At 38.8% G+C, this 23,234-nt stretch overlaps 1 protein-coding gene across 3 annotated transcripts in view; it reads right to left on the bottom strand.

Moving 5' to 3' along the window:
• The window catches only part of gfra4a (GDNF family receptor alpha 4a), a 137,150-nt gene that overhangs the window by 58,962 nt on the left and 54,954 nt on the right, over positions 1 to 23,234 (bottom strand). Inside the window, exon 1 of one of the 3 annotated variants that reach the window (XM_051381815.1) lies at positions 10,323 to 10,362. The exons of the other annotated variants lie outside the window; for them this stretch is intronic. Within the exon in view, the coding sequence (XP_051237775.1) occupies positions 10,323 to 10,350 (28 nt within the window). The 5' untranslated portion in view covers positions 10,351 to 10,362. Of the gene's footprint in view, positions 1 to 10,322; positions 10,363 to 23,234 lie in introns of those variants that run through there. 3 annotated transcript variants of the gene reach the window in all.

Raw genomic sequence — 23,234 nt, 5'->3', positions numbered from 1 at the left:
CCACTGCTCAGTCCCCAAAGTCCCTCTACCCATTCATTCTCTTCACAGACATTTCACAAAACCCTGATATAAAGATTTTAAGCTTTACTTAGGACCATGAGCTTTTGACAAGATGTAAAAAAGTTGAAAAAAGGTAAATATACAAGCCTGTGTATCAATTTATTTCAGAGGATTTTCACACTTTGAATGTTTGGGGAGTTTTATCAGGACCAGGCAGCATTTTCAGTAAGCGTGAAAGCTGCTGTCGAACTCGGAGGCAGTCGAGAAAAGTGGATACCTTAAAATTCAGTGCAAATTTAAAAGGAACCAAGGCTGGTGTGCACACTGGACATTCCATGATGTGACTGTTTGAATGTGTCACATTATAGCTTCATTATATGGTTATAATAAATACATTTTAATCCAAATTCTATTACAATTTATTGAATTAATTGAAATTAAACTGATGAATACATGTCATTTTGATGAATAACATATTCAGTTACACTAATACAGTTTATATTATTAATAATTATGATTATATTATATATTAGTATTATTGCATTAATCTGTAAACCATTGAAGTGAACTGAAGGGAACCAGGGCTGCAGGCGAGGATGGCGTTAATTCCTTTAACTGCCCTCCAACATGAAGACTGTTGTGGTTGCTAGAGATGGAGATTTGTGACGGAAAACCTTTCCATGCGCCATACTAATTTTCCCTCTATCACTTACCCTCCATTCTGCTAGTGCTTTACACACACAGACACAGAACTGTTTTTGGTTGATGTCACCACGCTCCACCCTTAATCTCCCACTGTCCCATCATCTTTTTTGTGATGCACTCGTTCTTTTTCTTGTCCTTTTTCTATTCTCTGTCATTTTTTCCTCCCTCTTTGATGCACTTTGTGACAAACCTGGTTGTTAAAAGCACTTTATAAATAGATTTGACTTGACTCTGTGAGGAAGTCACCGACATGCAGGAACATTGTTGGCTGTCACCACTGAAGGCAGCTAGAGAGGGAAGTTTGGAAACCAGCCACATACTTTCTGCAACTATCTAAAGCCTAAGAGGCAGCAACAAAACAATTTCAAGTGCACTGCTACTAAAATCCCTGCAGAATCCAGGGTCACAGAAAATATAAGCAAAGATTCAGGGCTAAAGAGTTCCCCCACTTGCTGTAAACTTTGATGCATACTGATGAATAAATGATGAAGGTAAATAGCCTACTAGTGGCATTTTTTCTTAGCTTGGTGATAACTGATGGAAGAGTTAAGTGTAAATAAAGAATCGTTAAGTGAAATAGATAGACATTAACCGCAAAGACATGGGTCTTTATTGAGAACGGGCAAACAAACTGTTGAACCATACCAAGATAATTAGTGATGGAAAATACACAGGAAACGGCATGGAGTTCCATGCTGTGCTAATTATGTTTATCTTGCTGGTATAATTACTTTTAATACCTCTTGGTTTAAAAAAAAAAAAAAAAAAAAAAAAAACACAGGCATATCCAATTCCCCAGTAGAAAAGCTTTTCTTAACATAGCACCACAGTGGAGTGTCTCTGTTCATAATCTCTTGAGAGAAAAGTCATTATGAAGATCCGTGGTCCTTGTTTATTTCTACCCATCTGCAGCACAATGGAGTCCTGCAATGCAGAGGCCATGCAGAAACACGAGAATGCAAGACTAAAATAGGCTGTTTGGTGCTTATTGATGCCTTGTCATGTTTCATTCCCTTTTCCCATCTGTTTACAATATGACAATAGAAGATTGTGTTCTGCCATGGTATCCGGCGCATCGTGTTCCATTGAGTCACAATCCAGGAGAATCAGACAAATAAAAAAAAAAAAGGAGCCTAAATCTTACCCTCCAGAAATTTACAGATTTAATGCATCACAAGACACGGCAGAGGATCTTTGTGATTCAGGCTGGAATAGTATTGTTACTGACCTGAGATAGTGCACATCCCAAATTCACTGCACCACAAAAAACATACAGTAGGTTGGTAGCAGGTATTTACAGGTAACTGGTAGTTAGTGTTGGTCCCAGATTCGATGAGGTTAGGATTTGCAGTCTTATAGTCTGACAGTGCAGCCAGCAGAGAGAGTCAATTATGTGAAAATCAACAGTGATATGGTCTGCGGGTAAACTGTTTAAAAAGAAACCCCCATGTGTAATCAGTATATGTTGTTTTTTTCCTCACTTACGCATGTCCACCTCTGCGTGTTTATTTATTTCCACAGCTGCCTCACCATGTGCTTATGCTGGAGGGTTGGACCACCAGCGCAGTAGTTACTATGGTATGGAAAAATGTCTTAAAGCTTAAATCTGTAATGCTTTCTTAAAGGATAAGTTTGGTGGCATTTTTATTTTATTTCTGTCAAGAAATCCCATGAAAACCAACAACAAATATAACTAACAAATATTGCCTGTGTATCTTATAGACCTCCATTGCTCCTTCATTACCATGATCACACATACTGTATTTTATTTTGACTCTTTGACTCGCTGCTGCAAACACTCGTGCACCAGTGTGTATTATTCCACAGCTGAAAATAGTTGCAGAGGTGGCTTTGTCTGGGGGTGTATTTTCAGCAGCACAGACACTGAATGATCTTCCGCATCTATTACTTGTCACTTTGATCATGGTGACGCCGCTTTATAGAGAATACACACAACAATATAGTATTGAGCTGAGTATTTAAAGTATTTAGTTTAGAGAATATTATAGATCCATGGTGAAACTGACAGAAGGGTTGGACTGTGAGAAGCACAGTTACAATTTCGACTGCAACTTCAGCACCATGGACAGCACCAGGGATTTATCAATACACAGCACAGTTAGGCTACTGATATTTCATAGTGTTCATAGTGGATTTGAATTCGCAACACTCGTCCCTAGAAGGGCTTTTATTAGACGGAATACAAAAAAACCCCTACATAATTAAAGACATCACATTTTAAAACGATACATACATTAGTAGCGCTCTTAAAAGTGATGAAGTTAGTAGTTCCATGTGTTTGCTTTACATTTGGATCACAGATTCCTGTAATGACTAAGATACTTCTCCACACTGTGTATGTAGGTGAGATGCTGTGCTGCCAAATCTTTTAAAATATTGTAACACCTTTTACAAAATAGTTTAAGCCCAGGTGTCTACTTTTCAAATCCTTTTTGACAAGGAAAATTTTTTTGGTCTCTTTCTGTTTCTTTGCCAACGAAACATTGGCTTCTCCAACAGCTGCCAAAATAAAATACTGCTACAGATTAAATGGATGCTGCTGTGCCCAGTGGAAAGAAAAACTCTCTCCCGTGTTCAATGTCCAAAAACAAATCTATTACATAACTATTTTCACATTTCATCAAAATATAAAGTAAGTGATTTTAGCCCATGACAATAACCAGCCCGGTTTGTTGGGTTACTCTTGCTTATTAGACAATGCCAAAATCATAAAAAAACTCCATAAATATCAAATTCTCAAAACACATTTTTTAAGCAGCCAGTTTCAAAAGAAATGTTTGTCTTGGGTAATATATACAGGTTCTTATTATACGGTTATTAATATAGTGCTATACTGCAACTTGAAAAGGAAAAATTACGTTCTCATCAGGTGAGGCTCAACCATGCTGACTTACAGGTAAAGGATTAGGTATATCGCCCAAGGAAATCTTTGACCTTTCAGCAATGTGACAGTCTCTCTGATCTACTGGCCATCATCTATGTTCACCATTTTAGACAAGAGTGTCCAGGTGATCTTTGAAGAGACAGCACTTTGTTTTTAGGAGCTGCAAGCAAAAAAGTTTCTCTGAACAAGAACTCCTCGCGAAGCTTTTCCCATGGGCTCCACACAAACACGCAGGGGCTTCCCACAGTTTGCCAAGTCCTGATGAATAATGCAGATTCAGAAAGCCTATGCGTCACACTACCTTTTCTTAGAATACTAATCATTTTGACAGGGAGATATTAGATCCTACTATACCTCATGTGAACTCATAGCAAACCATTCAGCTGTAAACATGAACTAGCTGTTTATGCGAATTTCACATCACCCTTAGCATTCTGAAAATGGCACTTGGCAGTTGGTTGCTGCCAGGGGCCCCTGATGCCAACTTGCCAAGATGCCGGGGCCTTCCATTACGTTTCAGGACAAACCTTATCAGTCCAGCACACAGTTCTGTTGAGTAAACATGTTTACAAAGTTATGATCTCTGATGAAATATGCCCTCCTGATTTCCCACAACTGGTAAACATGTTTTCTCACCTAAGACACTTCACACTTTCCCTCACTTTCCTGCAACGTAAACACGTCCGGTTCATTTTTCGGTGAGTGAAGATTTATACGCCACAGACCTGCAATTGCCCCAATACTTGCCTGGCAGCATGGCCACAATATTATATCAACAGATGTCATATTGTGTAGGCATCACAGTTAGGGTAGGAGAAAAGCACACTCTGCTCTCTTCAAAACTGGGAGTGCCGCACTTGACCTTGTCTATTCCAATTACAGCAGCCCTGCAGCCACCATTATGCAGTGTGTCTATTGTCATTGGTTGGATCAGACCATAATGTGCACTGTGTAAACCTGCAGCTACACTGCAGGGAGGGCAGGAGTATGGAATATATACAGTCACGCACCCAACTACTGCATGTTCATTTAATCGCAACAGTAGCAAGTCACTACTAGGAGGGATTCAATTTGGCAATTAAGGCCCTGAGGGTTCTCAGATTCAAAGGATTACATTTGTTGTTTTCAAAAAGCATGACATACTTTGAGAATATAATAAATTTCAGTTAATAAAGATGTCTGAGGTCAACTGCAGATTTACATTAGGGCTAGTGAGGAATGTAAATAGATGGAACATATAGGGACATACAGTATTTCCAAAAATTTGGTTAAATGAGTTATTAGCTATTTTGTACTGAAAAATTTAAATGTAAACTTTTTTTATCCATTGATGGGTTAAGATCAGGCTATATATATATTTTGTGTGTGTGTGTTATTGTCAATGAAAACACCATTAAAATACCAAAATCAACAATATGTTTAAATGTCTCTCTTAGACTTCCCTATCATGTCTGCTCTCCCCAAGCCTCTTACTTCATACTGAAGACAGACATTTTTAACAACAGGTCAAATATATAAAAAAATATATAATTTAGTTTTATAAAAGGCTCATTAACTTCCTAACAGGAAACTGTAGTTTTTAGCAAACGATTTATTCAAAATAAACTGCAGTGTGTGAGTTCATCGTAATGATGGAAGACGCCACCCAGTGTGGCTCATTAATGTGTTTGTGGTCAACAATGGAGCTCTTGACTTGGAGGAGTAAACTAGAACACACAGACAATACTTGTTAGTAGGATCAATTTGTTAGTGAGTATTTTCATGAGATTTGTTGACAAAAATAGGATATAACCAGAATTTGAGTTCTTTTGTGTCTATTGCACTTCACATTTTACTACAATTCACTACAGTGCCCAGGCTATTTGAGAGATTGCACTTAGAAAGGTGCAAATAACTTCATATTATCACCCTTATAAAGGCAAGTTAGCTTGACATTCTTTGGAGTATATCAGTATAGTAGTGGACCTGGATTGAAGCACACACTGATCTTAATCCATGTGCTCTCAAAATGTTAGAAATGGAGCATTCAGGTGGCCTCAGGGTTTAAGACACTGACCACGTAATCGCAACATGTCCATCAGGTGATCTTTGCTGCATGTCAGCCCTCGTCTTTGTCTCCCTTAATATCCTGTCAGCTATCTACTGTGTCTTATCAAATAAAAACAATACACTTCTTAAAAATGCTACAAATAACAGTTGAATTCCAAACGTGTCTGCAGAATTTCATACACACAACGTTAAGGAAAATGAGAAAATCTTTCTGTGGTTTGTCACACTATCTATCTCACTATCAAGGCAGCAATCAAGAGGTGTAGCAGACCAGAGGAAATGGCAGTAATGACAGACAAAGCCCCAAGCTGGGGTAGACTGCACAAAGTCTGGGTTAATAGCCTTTTTTATGGTTTAAGGTGCTCTGTTCCCATGGGGACATTCTATCAAAGAACCCATAATTCTCGCAAATACCTGATTAACCGCAGACAAACACCAGGAACACCTAAAAACATTGACATGTTATTCTGCAGTCACAAACTGTCTGGCCATGATTTTAATAATGTTGGAAAAAGATATCATCAACCTCACTTACAAAATGAGATATGTTACATTTTTAACACAAAAAGGAGTCAATATAGGAAATTATAGAGATGAGTGAAAGTATTTAATGCCTTAAACTATAGTAAATGCGTGTACAAATTATGGTAAAGTAAATCAACACATCAAAACTTTGAGTATGAGGTTATCGAAATAAGATTTGTTAAAGGTCAAGTGTATACAAATTAGGAGGATCTATTGGCAGAAATGGAATATGATATCTATGGGTATGATTTTGTTCATGTTTTATCAACTGAAAATAAGAATAGTGTTTGGGTGACTGGAGGGGTATTCAGTTGCAGTCTGCAACTTCACCGCTAGATGATGAGTTTCTCTGCCACCGTAGTTTCTCCTACACGCCAGTAGGTTGCAATCATGATGCCAGTAAATCCTACGCACTGGTCCTTCAGCATTGAAAAGATTCTCAGCTCAGTTGTATTCTTGGTGACTAACCTTACAAATTTGAGTTCATATCAATTCAGGACCCCTGATAACTCTATCTACTCACACTGCTACTTTCCTATAGCCCCAGCCAAGTAAAACAGCACTGACTGTTCATTTCCTAAATGCAGCATTGGTCACATTTAATCGGCCTTTCCATTCAAGGGAATACATCACCCAAATGAGAGAAGTCTTTTGGCCTTGGAGGATGAATTTTAATTAAGGTGTACGAGGGAACTCAAAAAAGGTCATCACTCGCTCTCATCTAATCACACGCCTTTCAGACTCTTTCAAAAGGTGAAAACATTCCTCCCATTCTGACAAACTCACTTTTTCAAATCTGCATTTCAATTAAATGTCTGTGGTTTAGTGGACAAATGCAAGTAATTAATTAGGCTTGAGTGAATGCAAACGCAAGATTTAATAGCCTAACTCATAATTAACTGTAGAAGAGATCAAATATCTTACCGACACCTTCCTTATCACAGCTGGCCCAGGGGGGAGATGATATGATCGATAGTGCTTCTTGTCTGGGAATCCCAGATGTATCAAAAGATCATTTAAATCCTGTTCAAGCCAAATTCTGCTGTTTTTTTAACCTTTATTTGCTTAAGGAAAGTTTGCTGGGGAGACAGTATTTTTCATCAACAACCTACTTTATATTCATGCAGTTACTAGCCATAAATTCATAACGGGGAACTACAAGAGGCTTTTACTCTTGGCTACCAAGCAGTCCCGGCATGAAAATAGTTGTTGAAAGAGGAAAGTATTAATTATTTAACCCAGACAGATTTTTTGTATCTTTTGAAATACTGTTGACCATTAAACTCCGGTATTGTCAGCAGAACAGAACAGAACTTTATATTCACAGGAACTGTGGTCTCTTGCTTCATCGAGATAACTCTAAAAACTGGAGATTTCTAAGGAATACATTTGTGGTTTATTGCTCATCCTAAGTTTTCAGACTGGAGATGAGTGAGTCTATTTGGCCCTGAGATGTGAAGCATCTGGATGTCAAAGTGTAATCGTATCTGTTATCTGACTATACTGAGCTTTCAGCAGCCTGAGAAAAGTGACGGCTCAATCTGTAGCGAGCTCCGACACGACCAGCCTCATCAAAGCGCTCGGTGTATATTGTCAAGAGTTAAGATAAAAGACAGAAATGATTCCAGGATGAATTTGACTCTGACTGACATAAAAGAGAGAAATTGTGGATAAACTCAACATTTTTCACAAAAGTCTGGACAGTTTGGTTGGATTTATGGCCACATTTCAAACGTACAACCCCCATCTAGTACGCAGGGAGATCTTTACATGTGCGTTTGACAAATAAAAGATAGGCTTTCTGCTCAAGCCTAATGCAGCTCTGTGGCACTGTCTGATCTGATTTATAGTAATACATCTCTGGTCGCTTCATCATCCACCTTGCGATGCAATCATTCAGCATCAGATGTATCCAAAGAGCAGAGGGATATAAAACACAATTACAATGGATTTTCGACACCTCAAGTGGACTCAGGGTCTTGGATTCGTGTAGATCTCTGCATTATCCATACAATTACACAGAAATTCCATGTTGCAAGGTGTCATGCATTGAAAAACCATACAGGAAATTTCCAGCAGATGCCTGAGCTTAGTGTAGAGGGGGCCAGCAGGGAATAAAGTACACAGAATTGCAGGGAAAAATACAAAGAATCCAAGGTGACAGGCACTCTATTACAGACTACAATGACAGCAACTCTCTCTTCACGGCCATGGAACAAAAAGCTAGTTGGATGCAGCTGTCTGTCGCTTTGTTGCTGCAGTCAGAGAGCTCATCCCTCACAGACACAGACGGAGGGACAGACCGACTCTGCGCAGCTGAGTGGAATTCAATTGTGGACTTTGGTTCGACTGAAACTCATTGTTAAAAGTTCCTCCTCTTCACTCTGCCTTGGAGCTTGTCAGCCTAAAAATCGAGTGCTGCAAGGGGCTCAGGCACCACGGCCTCTCATCTTCCTTCGATGGGCAGACACATTTTTCAATTATGCACACGAGGGAAGGGAATTAGAGTCCTAATCCCGGCCTAATCCCCAAACAAACAGATCTATGGCCTCCATTTCCAGCAGAGCCACCCCGGCAGCCTCCTCTACCCCCCTCCGTCTCCTTCCGTTAAATCTCTGCCCCTCTACTAACCCGGTCAGGGATGGAAGTCCTTTCGGCTCTGATAGTTCCTTAAATTGAGCTCTGCAAGCATTAGCCCTGTTTGAATGGTACTTAGAATCAGTTCAAACTACCACTTGCGACTGTTCTTAGTTTTACGCACGCCATTAAAAATTTAAAAGCTGAGAATGTACTACCATAGAGTAACTCACCCACTTGCAGATACTAATTCGATACCTAGAGAGGTGCAATTAAATTGCTTTGCTCTCTCCGGTAAAGATTACAGTTTGTCTTTGCAGGCATTCATGCATGGCTTCCTTTCCACAACTGATCACATAAGAATCCTTCAATAACTAGAGATCTTTTTAAACCTCTTCCATGGAGCTGTTTGCTGCTCAATGGGCATCCATCTACAATAACAACTATGTCTGTGGACAACATGAGTTGCAAGGAAATGTAATAGAAGTGTTCAGTAGATGAAGAAAGTGAAAAGATTTTCTCACTAACACAAAGTCCTTCAGCTGTACTAAATCAAAAGTGCCAGTGACCTCTTAACTGTTTAACCTTGATGGGCGGTATGCTACTTCCTGGTTAAAGCTTAGTGAAAGACTGCAAAAGTATAAACAATCATGATATTTGTTTTCTAATCACCCACCTTTATATTTGGTTTAGTTTAGGGAACTAGTTGGTCAAGGATAGGGAAAGATAATTGTCATGAAACTAGTGTTGACTCTTGGTAGGAGATGGGATGTGATCCACAGTCTCTGGTGCCAAAGTCAGAAACTTAAGCCTTCCAAAATGACCCACTTGACTGTTAGGAAACAATTTCTGACCTGATTTTGATCTGCCACCTCTATGTTGAAGGTTCAGTTTAGTCAACTAAAAGAACTTGGTCAAGGTTAAGGAAAGAACGTGGTAAGGGTGAAAAGAAACCAACACTGACTGTTGGCAGGAGACAGGATGCTAGCCACAACCTCTGGTATTTAACTTTTGTATGTCCAACCATTCACTGCAACCTCCTACCCAAGAGATTTGGAGGTGTTACATCAACATCACACTACTTCCATCTTTGCCTCTAAGAGAGGACAGTCATTATTCGCACAAGAAGTCACTTGTCTGGAAAGCATTAAGATAGGTTGCTTTATGAAGTTGAACAAATGTTCAGTGGTGTTGACAGTCTTGACAGTCAGACGCAGTGTTTAGTTCAACTTATGGTCATGTCTGATGCATCTACCCCAAATCCGACATTGGGAAGCATGTGGTGGGGAAGAAGTTGCAGTCATTCTTTAACCACCCAAAAGGCATTTCGGTTGAAGCCTACTCACATCTGAACATCTAACAGCATTATAAATGGTGTACTCATTTACTGACGTGAGTTTTAATGGTGATGGGAATATAACAATCGTAAAATGACTCGAATCAGCAAGGTGCTGTGTGATTTTCAGCTCTAGGAAATGAGAAAACAAGGAAAAGGAATGAGAAGAAGGTATTTGATGCTAAAACACTAACTCTGTAAACACATAAACAGGCTATATCTCACCATCATACACATAAACCTGCTCCATCATCAATCTATCACGCAAACACACATTCTGGCCCTTGTTATGATTCTGTCTGTGAGTGATTCCAGCCAATCCAAGGGTGGTCAGATCTCTCTCATTTCCCTCGACTTGTACAAGCAATCGATTCCACTCAAAGACGAAGGCCGCTGCTCATTCCCCCTGCCAGCCGGTCCTAACTTCACTCGCCATATCTCTCCATCACCTTCTGAATGCAGATGGGTTTGGGGGTTGTTAGAAGTGAAAAGAGAGAGACAAAATGTTTTATCTGTAAAGGTTCCAGCAATACACATCAGAGTAAGAGCCCCTGAGAAGATTTGTCTCCAATTAAGGAACATGCTGTAGTGGATGTCACCTTGTGAGCGAATCGTTTTTGTTAGATACATTCATTTGAGTTCGACATCATAAAGAAGAGTTAGTGCGCCATAAATACATTAAAAGACCAAACAGTTGACTGCACGTTTGAGTCCATTAACTACGCATCATGCACATTATACATTAATGCTGACCTATAGTGTTTTATATTTCTCCTGCTGTGTAGTAATGCAGTTTCAAGCTGGGATTGTTTTTTAAACTGGTATACTTGTTGGTGCGTTCAAGGACACTCGGGGATTTGATATTTGACTGGCACTGCTATACAACAGACTTTCTACCGCAAGAAACAACCAAAGTCATGTTATCCTTTTCACAAAATCCATTTATTTTATTCTTTCTGAATGTAATGTTTACTGGCATCTTACAATCGATACTGAGATGTCAGAGTATTGTGGAATGCACTACCAAGGACATTCATTGCTTACAGCAGTACCACTTGATAATAACATTAACAATAAATAAAATTAACTTACCTATCTACACTAAATTATGTAAAACTATGACTTTTTTTGAAGCAGAAGGAATTGTAACTCTATTAAACACTCCCTTCAAAATATATAGTTGGTTAGTAATTGGCTATTACATTTGTATTGGCTCTTCATCGGTAAGTAAGAATGAAAAGATTATCCATACCCCACAAAGAGACTCTTCATCGGTAAGTAAGAATGAAAAGATTATCCATACCCCACAAAGAGACAATTTGGGCTTAAAATGTAGTAAAAAGTACACATTTGTGAGACATTTTTTGGACTCAAAGTAATAAAACTGAAATTTTACAGGGAGCTTTCAACAATGTTGTGTGTTGTGAAATGGTCACAAGTAATGGAAACCAAATGGAAAACTTGGAAACATTTCAAATATATTTTTTTCTGAAAATGATGGTACAATTTGAAACAAATTCTCCATGTGGGCTGGATTTTATGCACTCAACTGTATTTTTACTGCCAAAGTGTCAAGTTGACACATTACTGTAAGAAGATGTAACTTTTTTTCATAGATTATACCATTGAGACAGATATATCAAAGGAGCTTAAGATACATGAATTTTTCATCAGGTTAAACACAGTTTGGGGCCTATAAGTTCACATTTGGCACCATGGGCTTCGATCTCATTGGGTAGTAATGTTAGTAAGTAACAAATCAGCTGCAGCAATGTTCAAAAAGTGTTTCTTTACTGCTTTCACACTGATGTTAAAGCCTTTATTACTCCTAAATCTGCAGTGAGTTCCAACACAATAAGTCTCATCACAGTGTGCAGTGTGTGGAAGTTCAGATAAAAGGCGGAGATCACTCCTGACTTTGCCGATAAACCCAACATTCCTCATAAAGCTTCAGTGCTTGGCTGGATTTATGACCACATTTCAAGCAAATTACTTCCACCCAGTAGTTGGGGAGACCTTTACATGCCTTTGAATTTGGTAGAAGGGTAAATGAAGTTGGGGGCTATGGGGTCAGAGTTCAGTGGGTAGTATATGTCATCACTGTCGGGTGATAACCTTGAATCTCAGTAATGTCAGCTTTTCAAAAGAAAAGCTTTGTTTTCAGGTTGACCACAATGCAATTCTGAGTTAATCCAGCATGCTTTGAAATGGATTTTGATGATAAACGGGTGCTACTATTCTTAAATGACAGAAGATGTAATCCTTCAATTGAAAAACCCCAAATCACCAAGTTGCAAGTCCCATAAAAGCAATATATTAGTTAGTATGATAGTTTTCTCATTGAGTGATGGCTCTTTGTTTCTGCCACTGCAACTTAGAACCACTTAAATCCCTCAAAGCCTTCAAAACACTGACACTGCAGTAAGCTTTTCAACACCCAGACTGTTAAAAGACACTACCTTGATACCTGTAAATCTCAACAACGTAGGCAGGTTTCCATTTAATTTGTTTCAAAGGGACTAATAAGAGATGAGTCTGAAATGAGCTTGGGCTTGAGCGCGAACTTCTTCTAGACATTGCAAGTGTCTGACACATATGTAATCTGCTGCTGTTTCCTCCGGGCAGCATTGCGCCAATGTATACAGTACAGTCTTAAAAAAAAAAAATTGTTTCATTCCATGGCTTTATGTGAACCATAATTACTGCCTGAGGTTCTCATCGCCTCATCAGTGCTGACACAGGATTTTCATGTGGGAATGGTGCAGATGAAAGGATCTGAGCTGTCAATAAAAAGATGGATTTTTATATAAGGAATTTGCTGTTATTGTATGATATTTATTTCATCTACTGTCAAGATGCTGTGGCTTTGAGTTGTACAATCTTTAATGTCGGCTGCTTATAATCTAAGAACGGAGGCTTAGTCTAACGTTCATTGTAAGCTGCTTTCCATTGAAGGGTGAGTTAAAAGCCTACTGAAAAACAAGTTCCACAACCCATTTTTCCAATGCCCTTGCAAAATGATGCTCAATGTAAACGATTTTGACTAGAATCTGAATCAACTTCTATGTTTGAGCTATCGAACAATTTCTTTGATATCACTCCTACAGTGGTCTTAAGTGCTTTAGAAATTGCCACTTCATTTTACATTTATGCAGATTAAATCTATCCACAGCTATGCCTTCATACAGAATGCATGTACTCTATACGGGATTCTTAAGTTATAGTAGCTACTATAATGCAATACAGTAGCTACAGTAGTGGGATAATATATTAAAACTATTCCTTGGCAATATAAATGTACTGGTGTAAATGAGCAATATCCATGTTGTAATTACATTCCCCTGGACATGCACAACTGTGTGTGGAATGAGAAATCATTCCCGTCATTTCATTTTCACTATTGCCTCCATATTAGTTCTAGTTAATATCCCCAAGGTCATAACATTTGATAGATCATAATGTCAGCAGGGCTGGTCATAAACCTCCACCACCCAGTCCTCTATGGCAGCTACAGTCTGCTCACATCACACCTTAATTGACAAGGAGAGAGGCAGACAGCACGCTCAGGCCAAGGCAATCGATTGTGACAAACAAATTAGAGACGAGTTTGAATGATTAAGTTATGTATTGATTTTGATTTAAACATTAACGGCTCATGTACTCGGCGGGATTAGATAGAAAGACTAAATGTAATCAATGCTTCCTTGTACATATCAATGGGATTTAGACTGTGAAGAGTTGGGTCAGTGGGGTAATAAGGGGCCGTGAAGACCAAACGTACCGCTTTTGCATTATGGTTGGTGCATAATGGATCATGTGAAATACAAACATTTAATTTAATAAACTGTGTTATTTTTATCAGCTAGAGTCAATTGCAGCCAATTTTGTTTATGCCATTTTCTTCCTGGTTTAATACCAACTGCTACTTCAGTTCCAGCATGTATTTTTACCATGGGTGGTCATGATATCAAGGGAATATAAGAGTAAAAAGGGAGAAGAGAATTTTACTTACTTTTACTTTACTTGTACTACAAAATGACCATAATCTGCAAGCAGCCGGTAGGGCCATTGATTTAAACTAATGACTCATTTATTCATTGTTCTCAGGTGTTGAGATTTCTGCTTTTAAAGCTCACTTCCTGGCCTGTTCTCTGTGTTAAAACAACTAATGTACAGAAATTAGATGTGAGCTGCGACGATATTGATACATGTATTCTCACTGTTTGATAAAAGTGAAGCATAAAGTAGGCCTGTTCCTGTGTCACTTAACAGGAAGCTCTTCTGCCATCTATCCATTATGTAAACCTGTATGGGCACTGAAAATGCTCTATTCTGATTGGCTGGTAGGTGTGAATTAACTTAAATTACGTAAATGTGTTTGCAGTTAATAGACTAATTGACTGAGTAAATTAACATGCTTGTAAGGGCTTAGCTAAAGAGCTTAGAGCTAGTGTTATTTGTGTAACTAATAAAAAAATAGATGTATGTGTGTCCATGAAAGAGGACGAGAGAGAGAGGCAGACTTAATACGAGAAAGAGAGAGCTTTACATATCTCCCACTATGTGCATCTTGTAGTCCTTTTATGCGACTCCCAAAACAAAAATGCTATAAATGGTTAAATAAATAATAAGTCATAAGAGTAAACTATATATATAAACTGGAGTGCGGAGGATGAATTGAGGAGCCTGATAAAAGAAGTTGCTCTGTAGTCTGGTGGTACAGCTCCAGATACTTCTGTATCCCTTGCCAGAGGGCAGCAGGAAGAACAGGCTGTGTAGTATCATAACAAAAACCAAAAAGCGGTATCAAAATGAGTTACCTAAGTAAATTACAGATTTAATTCGAAGATATGTACCATATTTTTGTCAAGTATCCATGGTAAAACAGGGTCATACCTCTCTTCTTGTACGTTCCATGATTGTACCACTGTTGAACTCATCCATTACAATTGTGGAGGCTATCAACTTGTCAGGTAAAATCTCTTTAACTATTTGAGTTTTGGAAAGGCAAGAAAACACATTGCACAGGTCACCAGTCTATCACTGTTTTCCACTGGCAGTTGGTTTCAGTTTAATACCCTGCTGCTAGTAGCAACGCCTACTGGCACAGTTCCATTATCAGTACTTTAACTAACAATGTTACACCACAGCATTTTACTGTTAATTTACTGTCGAGGTTGTGTAATTTACTCTTTTTACTGTTCCTAAGGTTGTCACTTTTCTAAATATGGAGACATAAGGGACAACATGTCAACAGCACAAATCACACAGCCGCCCTTTGGGGTTCTCCTGCATGACATATTGAGTTTTAAACACATTTCCTGCATTCTGGTGAATTCTTGCAGAATCTTGCTTCAGGTTGGACAGTCCACCACAGGTGACAGAAATTTTTGTATTCATTCCCACTGACAGGACTGACAGGCCATCTGTCATTCAGATATATGTTTGGATAGCCTCTTCCTTTTTATGGGCTGACTTGAGCTGGAGATATTTGCCATCATTTAAAAAAAACGCACATCTACCAACCAGCGCAATGATGACAAGCTGTCATTCAAGGTGTCATTGTCTCCTGCAAATTGTGATTGAACACTTGTCGCTATGTCTTGTGAAACTTTTTAAAAGATCATTCAAAGCATGTGAAAATGTAGTTATAAAGGTATTATGGTAGGATGTGCACAAAAACACAGGTCAAATCACAAACCCATACTGATTCAGTAAGGGACAGTGCATTATGTTTCAATACTCTTGTGGACTATATGCTAACTACATTAATAACTTTAGAACTGTTGAGGAAATAGCAGATATAACAGCCCACTGGCAACCATTTTGAATTTGCCCTGATGAAGGCCTGAATGGCAGAAATAAGTATGCCTCTTTTTGTGACAATTACTATAAGTAGATAGTCATGAGATATTAAAGGCTTTTTGAGTTGCTCTCCTCTAGAGTGCCTCAGATTTTTTAACAAGTAGCAACCAATAACTTTAGAGAACCTGAGGGACACCTTTTAACACCCAAGCAGCACCATGCAGTTTGTTTTCTGACTGTATATTATTAACTTTGTTGTAGAAAGGTGAAGTCCTCACAGACCTATATTTAAACTAGCTTCTGTAACTATGTGCGATCTCTCATTAAGAGTTTATTTTAATCCTTTTTTTCTGAAAGCAGCATTCCCCTCTGGGTCTCTGCGCTCCTGTGTTAGTAACTGCTACTGTCCTTTAAGCTCAGTCCAGGTATAGTCACAGTTAGCATATGTAACAGCGCCCACCGTCAGTGAGCAGCGCATCGGTAAGTGACTCTGTGTTACGAGAAAAAGGTTTGTATCGCACAATCCCCTAATATGTTCATTCAAGTGACAAGGCGCAGCTCCCAAATGGAGCTTGACATTGTTTTTATTTTTCTGCGATTATCAGAGTGATGAAAAGTGGGTCCACTAAGTTTCTTCTCAGCGACTTACCATTAACTCAACTATGAGGGGGCAGCTCTATTATCTATTTGTTATTTTTCCAACTTTTTAGAATAAATTTCTGCTACATAAAATTGCCAGCAATGTCTCTCTCCTGCTGTCATGTCTGAACTAGCCACTGCTAGTTGACTTGTGTCATGCTTTACTTGCATTGATCTAGGGTTTATAGGAAATGGAGGAGAAGAAAAGCTATCTATAACTTTGTGAATCCAAGTTACTGTACTAGTTCATTTTTAGCACAAGCTTTTTGTTTTTTTATCCAATACCACAGTTTCACAGTTGCTTCCAGTAAAAACATCAAAGGCTAACCCCTGGCTTCCACCTTTATGTAAAAGTTTTTATCTCCCTGCATGGATGTGCACCTACATTTGTAGTGAGGATAAAACCTCTCAGAGCGAACCCACTCACACCTAGGGGTAATTTACAGTTTCCTGTACACCTGACCTAATTGTCTTTGGAAAGTGGGAGGAAACTGGAGCACCAGGAGGAAAACCATGCAGACAGAGAGAACATGCAAACTCCAAACAGAAAGGCCCCAGTTGCAATCAAATTCAACAAAAATGGAATTAAACAACCCACTGGGACATCAAAAACTAGATTATTGAATGAACCATACCGCAGATCATGCCGGTCCCTGTGCCTCATGACAAACCACTGAACATACACAGAAAAAGGAACTGAATAACTTTAGCTACCTCCTAACAGGTTTTTAGTTTCACTAAAAGGACATCAAGAAAGAAATGTACTGGAGATAACTTGAATATTTATCTATCATTTAATTCCAAATTCCATCACATCCCAACAAGAGAAAATGTACAGAAGAACATTATTTATTTATTAAACAAATTTCCCCCTGGGGATCAATAAAGTATTTCTAATTTTGATTTTACAACCTGACAACTATTTTCAGTAGTTTTGGCCATCATTCATGTTTGTTTGATTTGATATTCCAAATCTGAAAAAACTGGATTACTACTGATTCTAGGGATAAGTAATCAGTGACAGATGGTTTATAATCGATCACCTTTTGAAAGCAGCCCACAAACATTCTGCTTTGAAATGACGATAAAGGAATCCTTCTGCTGGGATTTAGATATGGCAGCTGGTATTCAGCAGTAGTACCACAGACTTGGTTCCAATAAAGTGACTGTCCTACACTAAAAATAGGTGCTCGATAAATTCCCACTAAAATAGACTCAACCAAACTCTGTGTATGTGTGTGTGTGTGTGTGTGTGTGTGTGTGTGTGTGTGTGTGTGTGTGTGTGTGTGTGTGTGTGTGTTCCACAGAGAATTCAGTGACCTGGTTTCCATTAAACATCAGAGCATTGACGCCATCTTAGTCCATCAGCTCACAATAAAATAAAGATGGCTTGCATGTAAACTCTTTGGGGGAAACGGACTGGGGGAGGTTGAGAAAGCACCAGTAAGGGTAATGAAACAGAAGCACGAGCAGGAAAACAAAATAATGTCAGTGCAATAATAGGACAATTTGGACCTACTGTACTGTTAATATGCATTAAGGTCGGACAGAAAAGGTACTCCCTGGATTAAATAATAATCTCTGGATTTAGTGATTGGCCTCACTGACTTTAATTTCTTTAACTGTGAACATTAACAACAAAACAACCAGTCAAATGTAAATATTAAATATGATATTTAAATATCAGTAAGCCTAAAACGTGAGAGTCTACAGCCATTCTGGCTGCTTTGAGAGGCTGCAGATATAAACGGCTCATTCTAAGGTCACAAAAATACAAGAATCTTATTTTCAGGTTAATATACACAAACGACAACACATGAATATTATAGTCAATTTCTGCCAATATGTTATACACTGGACCTTTAAACAGCAGAACTGACGTAGGCCTACTTTCTGGCCTACTAGTATACAATCTGAAGTATCATCTTCACTGAGTTGTTGCTGTCATGAGTTGCTGAAGTTTGCAGATGTCAGCGATGCTCAGCAAACTTTCCAGTGTTAGCAAGTTTTGTTTTTTGTGAGAAAATAATCAGGAGTTGACAGGTGTTGATTAGAGAGTTGTATGTCCACTCAAAGGACTGATCCAGCTCTGGGGCAAATAGTCAAAACTATCTAAAAGTGTTAAATTGACTCTGATGGGTGTGAATCCATAATTTATAAGCAACGGTGAGGTGTTGATTGTTACTTTATAAGAGTGCCATAAATTAACAAAGCTATTTTGAAGTTGGGTTGTATCTGTTGACTTAAATTGAGTGAACAAAATAATTTTTTACCAACAATACCATATCACATGAATTAGGTGATAAGGAGAAAGGAGGACTAACACAGAGACACAAGTGATTCCAGTGGAGTAATTACAGGTAGTTACTTGCCACTTTCCCCGGACACCGACAGAGGGAAGTTAGACTAGAAGCAGCCTAGAGGTCTGTGATGGGCAGTGGGCTGAGGAAAAGTGGTGAGCTGTCGGTCCAGAGGAGGTGATGAAGAGTGACACGGTGCACCAGCAACAGCAAGCCCACGGGACAAGACAGTGCTGATGCAGGATTTACATTCATCACACAGCGGAGTGGCCCTGTCATAGACTGCAATGATGACATCGACACAGTCGGCGGGTCTGTCAACTACGGCCGTGGAGTGACGGAGTGTGTGTGTACAGTAGCTAATGAGTGAGTGTGGACAAGTGAAATGTCTGTGGGAGGAAATATGTGTTTGGGTATTTTTGTGTAAGAAGGTGTAAGCATTTCTGTCATAGGTGTAAAGTAACAAAGTCAAGTGCTGACACAGAGAGGTGCTGGTACTGAGGGACTTGTACTTCTTACTTCGATACCTTCATGTGATTGCTGTCGACATAACTTACTTTCCAGACTGGATTTTATATTTTACATAAGTTGAACTAAATATTACTAACATCATCTTTCTTTTTTCCCCTCCTGTCTATACCTGGTTATACAGTACGGCATTTCCTTTCTTTCCTCTTCTTATGTTGTGTCTTACCTTCTTTCCTTACTTATTTGCTTGTTTTAATACCTGAAAGCATCAAAATTCACAAAGTCACATTTACTGCTACGAAGGATGTCTAACTAACAATAACTCTCATTATGAATTCATCTGTGGATTATTTTTCGATCAACTAATGAATCATTTAGTCCATGCAATGTCAGAAGGTAGTGAAAAAGGCCCATCACAATTTCCCAAAAGGCCTTTAAATAGCTTTTTTCGGTCCAACAAACAGTTAAAATCCTAAAGGTATTCAATTTACAATTATATAAAACAAAGAAAAGTTGCAAATGCTCACATTTGAGTAGTTAGTAGCACCATGTTTGGTATTTTGCTTGAAAAACAAACAATTAAGTAATCTTAAAAAAAAACTTAAAAATTAAGTGAAGTCAAAATTGACTGATTAATTTTCTCTTGATGGACTTATCCATTAAACAACTCATCACGTAAGCACAGCTGTTAGTATGTGCACTACGCATACTTTTATTCACAGTGAATAACTTCCAGTTTTCTTCCTGTGTGCATGTCCAAGTGCCTGTAGTGTCTTTTGTATGTGTCTGCCTGTGAAACCTGTTTGGTTTAAAGTGCACGTGTGAATATTTAGAGGGATACAAGGATATGTGTGCAGAGGACTCTCATCTGTGTATGACTGTGCACATGCAGCTGCTTTCATTCAGAGCCTCCTTGAGTCGCATTAAACTGCACACAGAAGAATTCAGAGAGTTGGCTTTCACCAGCTCGTAACTACAGGCAGCTTCGAACCGCTTAAACAGGGTAATACCTCATAAATGATGGCTTGTAAGGCCAGTGTAATGATGAGGAATAAGAAATACCCACAGGCATGTATCACCATAAACATCAACCAGCTCGAGTGGCTGTGATGAATTATCCCGCAGGTCAGGACCGACTTATCAGATCTTGATTTGGGGGGAGGACATGTCTTGTAAACAATGATAAATGGCATCATGTGCTTTCATACTTTATCCTGAGTTTCTGTCTAAAACTGGGTAAACCATTTATTTCTCTAAAATGTTCAATCTTTTTATTTTCTTCTAGGGTGAGTTTGCTGAGCGCGCTCATTTGCAACAAGAGCCTGCTTCATATTCACACAGCTGCACACACTGAGGCCTCAGGTGCCACTGGGTACAATCACAACTCGTGCAACCGAGTTAAATTCTTCTCAAAGGCACATTGATGGGAGTTCTACAGTGAGGACTGACTCATTTCTTATTCATTTTCCACAAGTAGATTGTCTGAGCATGTTCAGACTTTCAAACCACTATTTCATAGTTTACCCAGCATTTAGAGGGCTTAAAGATCTCATTTGAAAATATAAGAATTAGCTTCCATTGTTAAATGTCATTTAAATGTTTTTTTCAAAGCAACTGTCAACTTTGTCATCACTCTTAATTCATCCGACTGGACTGGATTTGAGGTGTTCAGAGTGCTCCAGCAGTATGTATGCAGCACACCAAAGGTCTGAAATGCAAGGCACCAAGGATGTATTAGCAGTACACAAAGTTTATTATCATTCATTAACAGTTTATTTGCAGTCAATATATGTCTAATGTTGACTTTCCTTTTAGCTCTGTTTAGGTCTCTGGCAACTCCTGAGAAAAATATCTGGTGCTTTAGTGCACTGGACTTTCTTACCAGCTAGTTGTTAAATCTTTATCTGTTGTTGTTGAAGAAGTAGCCAGGTAACGTGGAGTCTGACTTTTTTTTAATAAAAAAAAAAAAAAAAAAACAGCTACCTGGTGCTGAGCCAAAATTTTAATTTGTGGACCATTTATCCAAAACAATAAGCTAAAAGAGAATAATTGTATGATTGGGCCTGAAATCTTTTGGCCTGACTGTAAACATTGCTGCTCAACCACTTTACTTCCACAAGCTCAGGCAGCGCTAGGTCTGTTTCAATTTGTTGATAGTACTGTAGTTGTTACAAATCAATAACTTCTTTGCAAGCCTGGCTTCAAAGTGTTGAAGTATATTAGACTTCACTCCTCGGGACCCAAAATAATGCAAACAGCACAAAGTAACAGTCCAGGAACAGACATTAATGGGTCTCCACGCTCAAAAGGTTGCAGAAAGTCATAGACTGTGCAAGAGAAAATGATTTGAATTGCAAAGAGGATGTAATTACAAATCCAAATGTTTCAGCATTCAAGCCATTCCCAGTCAGTGTCAGTGTCACTTCTTATTTATAATTCCTTCCTCTTTGCAATTCAAATCCTTCCCCACACGATATTCAACATTTAGTATTCTTTGGTTGAAGTGATCATATTTTTCTATGAGAACACTGAAGAGGGAGAGAGAATGGAGATGGCACTCTGCAATTAAACACAAACCATCTGGACACATGCAGTACATATGCACTGATGAATACATACATTAAAGATTAAAGGCACTTCATATATTACTCAGACAGATTGCTGTAACTCAGCATTAGCTAGATGTTGAGACAGGAGACGCAACTCACAGGGCTGCCAGTTGCCATTAATACTTCATAGTACTACGTTGTTGATTCTGATCCTAACATGTCAGAAACATATACTGTATAAATAAAAATCGAGGTAGTCTCGGTGATGTCACCTAAAGGTTTCTGCAGAGTAGCTGTGAAGCTCAGTGTGGTCAGCTCTGGCATAATAAATGAAGTACTTACCCAAAATATTTATTCTTGTAGGGGTGGAAAAGCTTCTGTAACTGCAGCAAAGGACCCAAAAATGCTCTATTAAAACCCAGAAATTATTCTATAGAATAGTAGAAGCAACTCATGAAGGCAGAGTGACCTACCCTACCTTCAGTATTTAATGGTAGAGAAAACTAGAATGCATTACTGCATTTAGATTAAGAATTAATTTAAAGAACGCTTAATTGAACAATTAATCATTGGATAAAATGAACAGTAACTGTGACTGTTTTTAATTTTTGGTGGATGGCATGTCTGGCAACTATCCAATATCTGCTTTGAGGCCAATTAACTGTCCAATCAAGAGAGCTAATCCTATGTGACAACAAAGCTGTATGTCTTTATATGTGATACCAGGAACAAGGCTGTATGTAAGTTGAGGTTTGTTTTAATGATATTCTACAAATGTGTGGTCTGGTGAGCAGAGTCTGCACTCTGTCTTATCCCTGCCTCTGTGGGTCTCTGAGTCCATCAGCGCTGACAGAACTGTCTGAATGTGACTCTATAGAAAATGTGCCACGTTTTCAAACACTTAGGTTCAATGTTCAAGCACTTCAGTCATGGCTGGTGATTTATTGACTAAAGCTCTGGCTCTGCATTCACATCAGGATTGTCGCTGCTGCCCTCGTCTCCCAGAGGGCCGCGCTGCAGCAGGATATCCTGGCCCAAGGCGAGAGCCCGGAGGCTCAGTGGCCTCGCTGCTGGGGGGAATATGGAGAGGGGAAACACTTATTAAGGCTTTCTACATATCTTTGTAGCTTGCTCATTCTCTCACTCATTCGGTCACCTGCTGACTAACTGGGCTGTTTATGTGCTTTCTCATTCATTCAATTACTCACTGACTTGCTTACTAACTCCCTTGGTCACTGACTTATTTAGTCACTCCCTCAACAAACCCACACTTTCTAACTCACTTGATTGCTTGCTCACTTTCTTACTTGCTTAGACTGGCAATGTGCACAGGCACATGCATAATGGCAAGTTGCAAAGTAAAAGAGTGCAGGTTT

This window comes from Dicentrarchus labrax, unplaced genomic scaffold (assembly GCF_905237075.1).
Source record: "Dicentrarchus labrax unplaced genomic scaffold, dlabrax2021, whole genome shotgun sequence".
NCBI classification, from domain to species: domain Eukaryota; kingdom Metazoa; phylum Chordata; class Actinopteri; family Moronidae; genus Dicentrarchus; species Dicentrarchus labrax.
This window is presented reverse-complemented; position numbering and strand designations above follow the sequence as displayed.